The sequence below is a fragment of the Pezoporus occidentalis genome, unplaced genomic scaffold (genome assembly GCF_034315485.1).
Source record: "Pezoporus occidentalis ecotype Australia unplaced genomic scaffold, CSIRO_AGI_Poc_V1 ctg114, whole genome shotgun sequence".
Classification (NCBI taxonomy): Eukaryota; Metazoa; Chordata; class Aves; order Psittaciformes; family Psittacidae; genus Pezoporus; species Pezoporus occidentalis.
The window spans coordinates 28,014-40,651 of NW_026912929.1; the positions used below are offsets into that span (position 1 = coordinate 28,014).

At 45.9% G+C, this 12,638-nt stretch overlaps 1 protein-coding gene across 3 annotated transcripts in view; it reads left to right on the top strand.

Annotated features, from left to right (window-relative positions):
• Nucleotides 1-10,698: 10,698 nt before the first annotated feature.
• The window catches only part of FGD5 (FYVE, RhoGEF and PH domain containing 5), a 91,762-nt gene continuing 89,822 nt past the window's right edge, over nt 10,699-12,638 (top strand). For 2 of the 3 annotated variants that reach the window (XM_062635915.1, XM_062635925.1), the window contains exon 1: nt 10,699-10,809. In XM_062635915.1, coding sequence (XP_062491899.1) covers nt 10,758-10,809 — 52 coding nt within the window. In that variant the 5' untranslated portion in view covers nt 10,699-10,757. Of the gene's footprint in view, nt 10,810-11,246; nt 11,411-12,638 lie in introns of those variants that run through there. The other variant, XM_062635936.1, reaches the window with a different exon arrangement.

Here is a 12,638-nt window from a genome sequence, read left to right on the forward strand (position 1 = left end):
AAAAGGAACTTAAACTCTTCTTCTGCAAACAGGTCGTGCCCAAGGAAGGAAAAAAAAAAGATAGAACAAAGTCCCTTTCTTTATTTTTCCACTTCATTTTCTCAGTGTCCATTATGCTGAAATTGCAGAACTTCACAAGACTCTGAAGAATCCTTCATTAGGGCAGGAAGAAGGACGTTTAGAAAACACGGAGATGCAAAAATGTCCCAGAACTAGCATGACTTGAATTCTAATGGCACCAGTAAAGAGGCATACAGAACACTAAAAGAAATTTAAAGAGACCACTGTGTCTGTATTGGTGCTATCAAAATAATGGGCTGAACTCACCCTGAAAAACAAGTGGTTCCATCACCATTGCCTTAACTAAGGCATACAAAACCCATTCTCATTCTGACCACGAAAGGGTCCAGTTCAGCCATAGCTAGAGGAAATCAAAGGTGTCCTGGAGTGATGGAAACCCAGGCAAAATATTGTCCAGCTTTTTGAGAAAAAAAAACACAAAAAAAAAACCAAACAACCAAACAAACAAAAAAAACCCAACCAAACAATATCCTGATTTTAGGAATGCAAAGTACCTTTAACCATACTGAGAACATTTGAGCTAGGGGCTGCTCTACAGTCCTGAAAAATGATGCAGGGCAGGAACATTTGGGAACATATTGGAGTCTCCTGCTTACATGCACTGGGAAGGGATAGAGACAATGGCTACACTGTTTCCATTATTAGAATCAATTACGTTAATGGATATATAAGAAGAGAAAGTAGGGAGAGGCCAAGGGCTTCATAGACATATGAATAATGAGGTGTTAAGTGTGCCATATCTGTCCTTACAAATCAAAACACTTAAGAAAATTAAATAGCTTCCAATAATGTTGTTTGATTAAATTGTGTCCCTCTTTTTTTCTGCTTGGATCAGAAGTGGACCCTGAGGTCTCTCACCCAGCTTTACAGGTATCATAAATACTATCACCCAGCATACACAATTATTGTGTGTCTTGCCACTTCAGTCCTCCATATTTAAATTACTGCAGCTGAACTTTCTCTCGATATCCTGTCACTGAAGACCTGAGTCTGGAATTGGCAGGTGCACAAAAGAGAAGAAAATAGAACATGGGAGAAGTTGCAGTATGAGCCCCCTCTTTATCAGACAGTAAGGAATTCAGAAAGTTTAACAGCCCAGCTGGAGGGGAGATCTTGAAATCAGACTTGAAATTATGTTTGACTTGAAAGGTAAGTGTGACACAAATTTATGAGAAGTTTCTTTAATTCCAAGGCTCGAGACTTCTGAAAGTACTACTAGTAAGTGAGCAGAAGACACTCTTGCTCTTCTTTCAGACACTTTCTTATTTTGTGTACACTTTCTTCTCCCAGTGGTGTCTAAAGATATTCAAAATGTATAACCAGGAACTGATTAGTTCAAGGGCAGTATTTATTTGGCAGTTGTGCCTACAGAACAAAGAAGTGCTCCAAAGAAGTGAGTCACTCAAATACCTTCCACAGAGAAGATGAAGTCTGACCCTATTGTCAAAATTAGGAATGAAAGGGACCTTTACAACCTTGAATAGCTGCAATGGCTTACAAATGCTTGTTGGAGGCAAAGCAATGCCAAGCAGAAGAGAGAGATCTCAGTGTTGATATTTCCAATGAGGAGCATACCTGAGTGCATTGGTTCCATAAGGCTTTCATGTGTCCCTTGTTGCTTATCCAGCAAACTATGATCAATATCAGTGGGGCTTCTCACCATACATACTAGTACCCAAGAGCAAGCTAAAAAAGTTAATCGCCTGGTTCAGTGAGTGAGTCAGTATTGCAGGAATGGCTCACACCCTTCCTCACATGTACTTCCACTTGAAGTACATCGACTTGCACTGCAGACAGGCCAGGAGCCCCAGAAGCTGGAAGGCACTTGTCTACTGTAGACATGGAAGAATAGGGGGAAAATCATCCTGGCTGCCTATGAGAGAGACTGAAGAAACAAGAAGGAAGATGCTCAAGATAAGACATTTTTGGCATTTCAAAACTTCATCCCAGTTTTGGCTCCCACAGCAGAGCTGGCTCCAATGGATAGATATATCACAAGCAGTTTATCCCTCAATCCAGGCCATTGTGAAAAATGTATCCATCCATATAGTTTAGACCAGCTCACTGCCTTAGGGACCATATTCTTTATACTGAATAAAATCCACTTCTGATATTGTTTCAAAACCTACCTGTCCTGGTCTCGATTAGGGTCCCAGTTAGGACTGACGGTAGGTACATGAAGATTCACTATACCTGCCAATGTGCCTGCCATTATTTGCTTCTCTACTGCAGTTCGAGCCATAAGAATAATAATATCCCTGTCAACGCTCTCACAAACATGATGCATAATTACCAGCCACTTGTTTCCAAATATTCAAACCTATGATGGTAAAGGGAATCTTTATCATGACCAGGGCATCATTGCCCACAGCTTGTCTTAAAGATGCAATCACAATTTCCCCTTGTTTCCCCCTAGTTTGCCCTGCTGTAGGGTAAAATCTTTCAGCCCCCTCTAACATCTCCCTTTCTGGTGCCTGTGCTTTTGCTTGTGCTTGATTCTCATTGTCAGCACCTCTAGCCCCTTCACTTGAAATACCCCTTCTCTGGGGCGTTATCATCAAATCCAAACCCTCCTCCACATTCATCAAATGATCACACCACTTTCATCTTACCTCTACTCATGCAGCATAACATCAACTTCTAAGAGCTAAGTTTAGGAGTTTTTCCCCAAACAAGTCACAGAAACAGTGATGAACTGGAAACACTGCAGCAGCAATCCTGAAGTCTTATAACATTCTTCTTCAACGTGTAAGTAGGCTAAACCAGGAAAAGGTACATCCAGTTTGTATTTAGCTTAAAACCTGCTGTTTCTTTACCTAATCTGGTGAGGGGAGTGAAGATGAGCTTGTCTGCTTTATGATTGGCCAATCTATCACAATAAATTGCTTCTCTCAGCAAACTTTGCTTCTCCGTTTAAAAGTCACTTGTAGTGAAAGGACCCACTCCTGGGTCTATGAAAATCACAGGAACTTTAATGAGAAACTCTTCTGCTATAAGGCCTCTCTATATACTCCTGGTAAATGCATTCAGGTGGCCCAGGTAACAGCAGACATAAACTACAAATACACAACAGCTTCCCTTGTGACACACTGCAGATTACTGTTGCTACAGAGGTATGTGAAATAATTAGCCTAGAGTTTGAAGGCAGGCATTCTACAATCAACAGCATAGCTTGCTGACAGGAAATTGGAGAGCCTGAGGGGATCCTCCCCTGTAGCACTCTCAGAAAGTATTTGGTGAGAAAGGAGCTGAATGCAGAGGAAAGGGTTACTGAATGTTGCTATGTCCTACTGCTCTATTTCCTTAAGCCTGAATACCAGGAAAAATACTCAGACATCCTAATGTCTCAGTTTTATGGGTGGAGCACACAGGGACAGCTCTGCAGATCCATATTTGCTGTGAAAAGGTGATTGGGTAGATAAAATTTATGTCCAAGCCAAAAATAAGAACAAGGATTTTTCACTGTTTACCATTTTCATCTATTGTGTTTGGTTTTTCTCCGTAAGGGCACTTTAATGCCCATCAGATACAGATGACCTGCATGCTTTTTTAAAAGAACCTACCAAATTTAAACTTTAAATCCAAATTTTTGACTCTTTGTGCAAATACAAAATTACAGACATTAATACTCATTTCGACTATGCTCCATGGGCTCTGCTAGCATGGTCCTTCAATGATGCAAACTGCCTATTGTATATGTATAGTTTTCTGCAGGACTGCAATGGACTGCATTCAAACCATAAGCGATTTTCTGAAATCTGCACTTCAGAACTTCTCATGGGGGCCTGATTGTAAGTGGGAAACTACTCAATGACCAAAGCATGAGATGTCAGTATTTTTTAGTCATGCAATACTTGTAGGATTCAAGAAGTGGTTATTTGGGAAAAAAAAAACAAACAAAAAAACACAACAAAATAAGAACCCCAAAACCCAATAACCATAAAACAAACCCCAAACCCAAACCCTACATGATTCATAGATACACGATTTTCATAGATACATTTTTGAAGATACACCATGCAAAAACCCTGAGGGTGACAGCATTGCCATGGTCAGTCACCTCTTTGATGTGAAGGTTGAGGGACAATATTACAAAATGATGTTCCAGAGGTGACACAGGATCAGTATTTAGTCATGAAGATGGAAAGGGTTTACAAATGCTTCCAATGGATGGGATTATCATCTGCTAATTAACCTTCAGGCTGTTTAAGGAGGCAGCAGTGTGGGCACTGAGGGGTGGGAGCAGCAGCGCACAGACAGGCACTTTCCAGCCTTCAGGGTGTAAATCTTCAGCTTGAATTATGACCTCCCACCATATCTGGTATGGCACCCCAGTGGTTAACAAGAGCCTTCTTTGTCCAGGGGTTGCTGCGGAGAGGGTTCCTGTACCGCAGGAAGCAGGGAGAAGAGAAGTTTCCTGTTTTGAAGTAGGTTTAAGAACTATTTTCCTCCAATCAGGCAGCACATGCCTGGGCAGGAAATGGAGAACACAGCTGCCAGCCCTTCTCCAGGTCAGTGGCTGTGCTAATCAATGCAGCCAAGGTTTACCCTAGCCAAAAAGGCCCCAGTGATAAGTGCGTTGCAGAGTTAAGGGGAGGACTTGTGGTGGAAGGTGCCTGGAGTGAGACTGACACTGGAGCGAGACCAAAACAAATCCAAATACTGAGAGGAAATGGGTGTTTGGCTTCCTCCCTATATGTACTTCTCACACAGCACATTGCGCCCAATATATGGCCCTGATAAAAAAGAGGTGTGTAATGAACTGTTGTGGCTCAAAACAATGCTCAGAGGCAGCAACAGTCATCCTGGTCACAACCTTTCACTGCTGAGGGAGACTTGCATGTACTGGGGGTGTCAAATGCACAGTCCCATCAAACACAGGAAACCAGTCAACATTTCTGCAGCTGGGTGGCAGCTTCCCCCCCCCCCCCTTTTCACATGAAATTTAGCAAGAGTGTTTGCTGACCTCCAGGAGTGAGATTCAGCTCTGGCCCCAATGAAGCTAGAGCTGCTGTTGACTTTGTGCCAACTCTCAGCCTTTTTACTTGGTGCCCAATTTTTCTTTCACTGACATCAATTTTACACCTGTGTAACATTTGACCCTCAGTGGTATTGCTCCTCACTTACACTTGCTCACCCTGAGTGATGTCTGAAGCATCCATCTGCCATCCTTCAGCTCCCAACTCCCAGTCTGATTCTTTGTGATGTTATTTCCTCTGGTGCTTAATGGAACAGGCAGCATCTCAGAGGGTGTGAAAGGCTGGAGAAAACCAAGAGTGACTGCAGTAGGCAAATCCATAGTAGTGTATTTTCAGCTACTTCTGTTTGTTGCCAGAAAACCTCTACAGGCATTTTGCAAATACAAGCACTAGTGCTTTGCATGCAGGATCGTCACATCCTATTGAGTAAAGATAAAAATATTTCTGGATACATCCTTGCCCAAGCTAAGTTGCATTAAACAAAGCTCTGCCTCCATAAGACATGGGCCAAAACTGATCAAGGACTTGATCAGTTAGGCATCTGGGCAGCTGAGAAGGAAAGCAAATATACATAGCAGTGAGGAATGAGTGGACCCAACTGTGGCATTGTATAAGCTCTGAGATTTTGTGCCATTGCATACAAATTTTATTTTATGTTATTTTTATTTACAAAAATGCTAAGCAACAGAAATCTCAGAAACTTCTTGCATCAGAGAGCCTTGGTGGCACCATGAGCCTGAACCATGAACCATGAACACATAAACCTCCTTCCTGAGAGGACTGGTGCTTTTGCTAGGGTACGTTTGTGGAAAATGCTGAGTGAAACAATCAGATGTTAATTTGACTAAGTAAGAATCAAGGATATATTTAGAGTATTTCACAGTTGTGTTCCTTTGTAAGGAATACAAATACAGACTGGTTTCCCAGGAACTGACTCCACTATCCTTCTAGCCTCCTTTTCCTAAAGCATTCCAGAGTCTGTACACATAAACCATCCTTGAAAATCTAGTATCTCCTGTACACATAAACCATCCTTCAAAATCTAGTATCTCCTGCAGCCTGTTGACTTTGGGACCAACTCCCACAAGTAGGTAATGGACAGCATGATTTCAATGTTGGTCAGGAAAAACTGGTAATTGTAATCCCTTTCATTGAAAAAAAAACAAACAGGTACTGCAAAAAATACTTGCTACGAAGTAACAAACCGCTAGTACAGGAAAGAATATTCACCATCTTGTTGCTTAACTCTCCCATTCTTCTCTTCCTCTCCACTCCCTTTGTGTTTGTCTTCACTTGTCTTCTCTTGCCTTTGACCAGGATGTAAACTCTTCTGGGCCCAAGACTGGGACATATGTTTGACAGGTCCTTTGCTATTAGTTTTGATGTAAAGAAGAGCACAGCTATAGAGTGAAGGCAGTGAGCAAACTATCCATCATAAAAGGTACATTGGTGTTCAAAAATCAGAAGACATGATCTTCATATGCCAGAAAGTATTGTACAGCACCCCCTACTATTCTGACTCTGAGGCTTGGTGTGAGGTGAGCTTTTGAACAGAGAATAAAAAGAAACCAAGAAAGTGAGGCAGAGTTGACATACCAGTCACTGAAGGATTGCACGGCTCTACAGACACAGGAGACACTGTCTTCAGGCAGTATGACATCAGTCTATAACTGCCCCCAGTGCTATTCCATAACAGCAAAAATAAATACCTGAAAGGTGGTTACCTATCAGTAGTTACTAGAAGTGGTTACTACCATACTCAGCTCATCACAGCTGCCCATATTTTACATTAAATTTCACCTGCCATCCCAAGGAATCCATGTGGTTATTAACATGCATTCACTTTTTCCCATCCTGCTTTAGTAAACAATTTCATTTTTTGTGACATGCAGCACCAGCTTACCTTTGAATAACTGAAATGCTTATATACAGTGCAGACATTCCCCCATACATTAAGCCTTTCAGATGTCCCAGGCAGCCTTACAGAGATAAACACAAGGGACTAGCTGTCCTATGTCCTATGGATCTATGTGCCTGGGCTTTGGGATGAGTGCTGATGAACCTATCCCTCTCTCATGGTTTCCCAGGTAGCATACTACCAGCTCAAGTGCACCAGGAAATATCAATATATTGTGAGTGCACCATCAATATCAAAATACCATCACAGTAGATGATTTCCCAGGCAACTAAGACCAGAGATTTATAAGGCAATGTTAGTTTCCAAAATTGTACCTACCAGAAAATAGAAAGTTCAGTTCAATGTAATTCTGGGGGTGGTTCTCCCTATACCCCCCCCCCCCCCAACCCCCAATGCTGTATTGTTAGTTTGATGCCAGAAAATTTCTTTTGTTAAGGCCACTGACACCAAATAGTGAAAGAGAAACCACGAATCACAAAACCCAAATGTAAAGATCCTTAATGAAGAAGAGATAGCAGGGTAGAAGATCATGAAAAAGTGTTCAAGGCCAGGATGGACACAGGAGCTTGGAGCAACCTGCTCTAGTGGAAGGTGTCCCTGCCCATGGCAGGCAGTTGGAACTCAATGAGTATTAAGGTCCCTTCAACCCAAATCATTCTATGATTTCACTTCTAGACAAGTAAGTCTCAGATTCTCCCTGGGGAAGATGATTCCTCTGTGCTGAACTCTGCTTGTTCCAAGGAATGTTTTATGTGGTATGGCCACTCTCCACTACAGTTTGCTTGCAAAAGTGGATATTCCTCTTTTCACTGCAAAAGTTTGATTTGACTCTTTGGGTCTCCTGAACATGTTCACATGCATTCACCTTCCCATTCATCTATTTGTAACACAGATCGTTCCTTATTATTTTTGAAGAGAGTTAGAGGATAAACTGAAAAAGTTCAAGCAGTTCTTTTATGATTCTTATTTGCATTTAGCTATAAAGCTCCTAAAGCTTTTCATCATTTCACTACAGGAAATTATACCCTGGATTGTCTTTTAGACTGACAATAAAGAGAGTATAAGCCTTTTGCTTACTAACTGTACTTTTGGATTTTTTGAGAGATGGATCACTGCACAGATATTTGTTTCTTTTTCCCTACTGTACTCAAATTGCAGCTTAATTGCTCCTGCAGCAGAGTCTTTGGGGTCCAAAATTAGACTGAACTGCTCCTGAATACCTTCCTTGGTGAACAGTGCAGGCAGGAAGCAGATGGAGAACGGGCCAAAAGGAACTTGTGAGAAGCACCCACTCTTTCCAGAGCCAGGTCACAAAACTAACCATGGGTAGTGCCTGCCAGCAGCCAGACTCTGAGCTACTGGCACAGTACAAGGAGCAGGGGTTGTCCCCTTGTCGCTAAGTCTGGGTTCTGCCGGAGTGTTTAGCTCCTTTCACAGGAAACAGGAAAGAGAAAAGTCCTTATCTGCTCCATGACATTTTTCACAAATTGGTTGTTTGCACCAAAACCTATGAAGTATCATAGTTCTTTGTCCTGCAGCAGACCAAAAAGGATTTTGAGTGAAGTGCACATTACAAATAGCACAGCAACTACAAGACCACTGGATCTCTTTTACAAAGGCTTTATTTTGCTAGCATCATACTTAACTGACATTTTTCCATTATGTATCTAGTGATGAGAAAACTTTGCTATTTAAGACTATGTTTTTCAGCTGACTAGGAAAATTCCCCAAATTCTACAGCCCGCATTCTCATGAAAACATGTTTCTTCCCTTCCTGTGTCCCCCTCCCCTAGCGCATTAGTATTTTGCAGCAGTTTAACCAAAATGTTACTCTCCTGGAAAACATTTTTAAGGTATTTTTTTCCAAATCAACTATACTGTGCTTGATTTTTTTTGTCCTTGTGTCACATAAACCTTTTCCCACACTTTGCTGAATAGATTAAATACTAAATCTGTATTCCTGAAGCAGCTTCGGATGATGCTTTTATTGACATAAGTTATTTCTGTTGATTGACATGGACATCAAGGCTGTAGATCACAAGAATAAATCAGGGACGGGCACACGAAGATGGGAGAAGGGCAGATGACTGCTGGTCATAGGTGGGCCAGGGAAACACATTTAGTTCCATGAACCAGGGCACACACCACATCTCATGCTACAATAGAATCTGTAGGTGTTTCCATTTCCTCATCTACACCAGTCAGAGTATTAATGAAAGAGCTGCTACTGTGACTTTATGCATCTCCAAAACCATACAGTATTGCAAATGCTTGCTTAGAGATGTAGTGACATAAGCAGGGTCCCCTACAGAACCAGAACCCAGCTCCATGTCTGTCCTTAACATAAGAAGGACATGGAGCTGTTGGAGCATGTGCAGAGGAGGCCATGAAGATGATAAAGGGGCTGGAGCACCTTCCATATGAAGACAGGCTGAGAAAGTTAGGGCTGTTCAGCCTGGAGAAGAGAAGCTGCATAGAGACTTCAGAGCAGCTCCCAGTTTGAAGCTACAAGATCTCATGGCTACAAGGATACCAGAGAGGGACTCTTAATCAGGGACTGTAGTGATAGGACAAGGGATGATGGGATCAAACTGAAACAGGGGAAGTTCAGGTTAGATATAAGGAAGGAGTTCTTTACTGTGAGAGTGGTGAGACACTGGCACATGTTGCCCAAAGAAGTGGTAAATGCTCCACCCCTGGCAGTGTTCAAGACCAGGTTGGACGGAGCCTTGGGTGACATGGTCTATTGTGAGGTATCCCTACCTGTGGATGAACTAGATTATCTTAAGGTCCTTTCCAACCCAAACCATTCTGTGATTCTACTCCTGCATACCAGCCTCAGTGAGAGAGACCGAAGCCCACAGAAAGAAGGATTTCCCATTTCCCTCACTGCCTGCTTTCTCTCTTCAGAACTCTGTGCACTAATGTGCAAGGCACTCTGCACCCTATCAGTCACAGTGAGACAGCATTGAAAGGTCAGAGAAAAAAGCTTTGGCTATACTAGAGCATCTGCCAGCAGGATGACCTTACTCATTAGGTACTTTGCAAAAGCAGAACTAACAGCATCTAAAGTGAAGTTGCTCAGGATGGTGTTAGCAACAGTCCTGATTTCTGCAGCATTCAGAGCGTCAAAGTAGGACCTGAGTGCTCCACACGCACCCTGCCTGGACGAGGGGCAGCTACAATGTGCTGCTTTTCCCTCTCACCAGCCTGCTGGTGCTGCGCTCTGGGCTGGCTGCGGACCACCAGCCTGCCCTGGGGAGGAACGGCTATTTCCTGAGTAGGGAGGGACCCACGGGGACAGCTCAGTGCCCCCGGGGGTCCTCTGCCCGGGGAGGGAAATGTGCAAAGTTGCTCTTTCGTGTGTGAGAGCAGAGCTCCCCGGGAAAAGGCAGCAGGGCTGTATTATGCCTCCATTGAGAGGAAGGGGGCGATCCAACCTTGCCTGGGGGTTAGAGCTGCTGCTGCCCACCCGAAAACAGGGCCCAGCCACAGGATGCTCGTGTTAACTTCACTGAGGCAGGAGCTGGCTTATGGGCGAGGCGGAAAGGCAGCAGCCTGGCGCTGCCTGAAACTGCTCTGGGTAAGAGTGGTTTGCGTGCGAGGGACCGTTCGCGGCTCCCCCGCGCTCGGAAGCCGCTTCCAGCGGCAGGTGACCGGGGTAGGGGGGACGACTCCCGAAGCCTGGCGCCCTCGGTGTTCCCGGGGCGGGCGGTCGTGACCCGTGGGGGAATGGAGCGGATGGGGGCGTGGATGCCTGGGTGAACGGATTAGGATGGATGGAGCGGGAGAAAGGTCGAAGAGGAGTGAAGGATGGTCGGGAGGAAAAAGGTGAAGATGGGGAAAAGGATGGAAGGAGAAAGGATGGAGGGAGGAGATACGGTGGGAGGGGAGAAGGCAGGAGGGGGAATGGAGAGAGGGGAACCAAGGAGAATTGCAGAGACGGACCAAGGGCTGTGGAAAGCGAGTGATGAACGTGAGACGTGGACACGCGACAGCGGGAAAGAAGGACAGGGTAGTGCTCTGCTCCCTGAAATGTTCGCTCCCTTGGGCATCCGTGCTCCTTCCTCGCCGCCTCTTCCCCCCGTAGGAGCCGGAGCCACCGGACTCGCTCCGCGGCAAGGGATGCCTGGACTGGACTCCACGGGCCGAACCGGACCCGACAGGACAGGACCAGACCCGACCTTACCTGACCTATCCTATCCCAGCCCGGCCCGGCCCCCCGCGCCTTTGCACTGACCGCCCCCGCGCCGGCCCCGCCTGCCGCTCCGGCCCCTCTGCCCCGCCCGCGCCGCTGCGCCGCCGTGCCCCGGAGGGGCTGCAGGGCCGGGCGCGTCCGCGAGGGGCGAGGGCGGCGGCGGCCCCCCGGGACAATGCGCTGAGCGCTCGGGGCAGCGGCAAGCAAAGTTGCGGTAGAAGATGAACAACGCCGGTAAGTGCGGGGGCCCGGCGGGATGGCTCTCAGCCTCCAGGCATCTTTTCCTCTGGGCTGGCAAGCGCCGGGCGGGTTTCCTTCCTCCGGTACCGGCAACCCTCCTTCCCTTGGGCCGGCACACCCCGTCTCCAGAGCCAATACCACCGGGATGGCACACCCACCCCTCCTCGTCCGGGCACTGCTCCTCTGGGCTTGCACCCCGTCCCCGTCCCGGCATCCCTCCTTCGGGGCCGGCAGCTTCACTAGGGTTGGCACCCCTCCTCCGGGCACCCTGGGACCGTGTTTCCCTTTACTCCTCCTGCCCGGCAGGTGCTCGCTAGCTGCCCGCGTCGCTCCCCGCACCCCGGCGTTGTGCGGGCTCCATCGCTCGCCCCGCCGCACGGGGACGAGCAGCAAGCTCGGGCGAGCCGAGGGTCCGGGGATCGGCGGATCGGGAAGGCCGCGCCTGGTGGGAGCCGCGCTCTGCGCCCACCCTTCCTTTGGGAACACTGAGCCCTTCACAGAGCCCGTAGGAAATCTGCTGTTATCTTGTTTCTGAGTTTGGAGGAAGTGATGCTTTTTTTTTTGCAGAATTTTCTCTCCATGGCAAACCCAAACCCTTCCTCCACTAACTTCCCAGAATTTTTCCTTGATGGAAATTAGGAAGGTGAAAGAGACAGGGTGAGAAGGGAGCAAATATCAAAGGCAAGGTGTTCAACCGTTAAAACATTAAAGGAAGTCACTGGAACATCGGGTCAAGCTTTACATTTTTCCGCAACACTTTTAGATTTTCAGGGGCGCGCTGTGTGTGTAAAACCCTAGCAATCCAGATAACAACTGTTGCTAACTCGAGTCACTTTGGGAAAATCTAATGCTGCGTCTAGAACCAAAGAGGAAGATGAATGGTCCCTTTTGTGTTAGCCTGAAAATTATGGTGGGCACCTCACTTGTATGGGTACATCTTGAAGCCTCAAGATTTCACCGCGAGATACCTTGCCTTAAAACTTTAATGCCTTGGGAAACTGTGAATCATTGTTTGCCAAAGCACAGGAGCATACAGTCGGAAAGGACCTTCTGGGTCAGACCCAGCCCTCTGCTCCCGCACCACCCCTCTGTGTTTAAACCAAAAGGTTCTCTTTCCCCTTCAGATTGAGGAGTGTGACACCCTCCTAACCAAAAAAGTGGTGACATTTCCATTCTATTTTCTGATCCTGTCTGGACTGGACTCTGTCCCTCCCAGGAGACA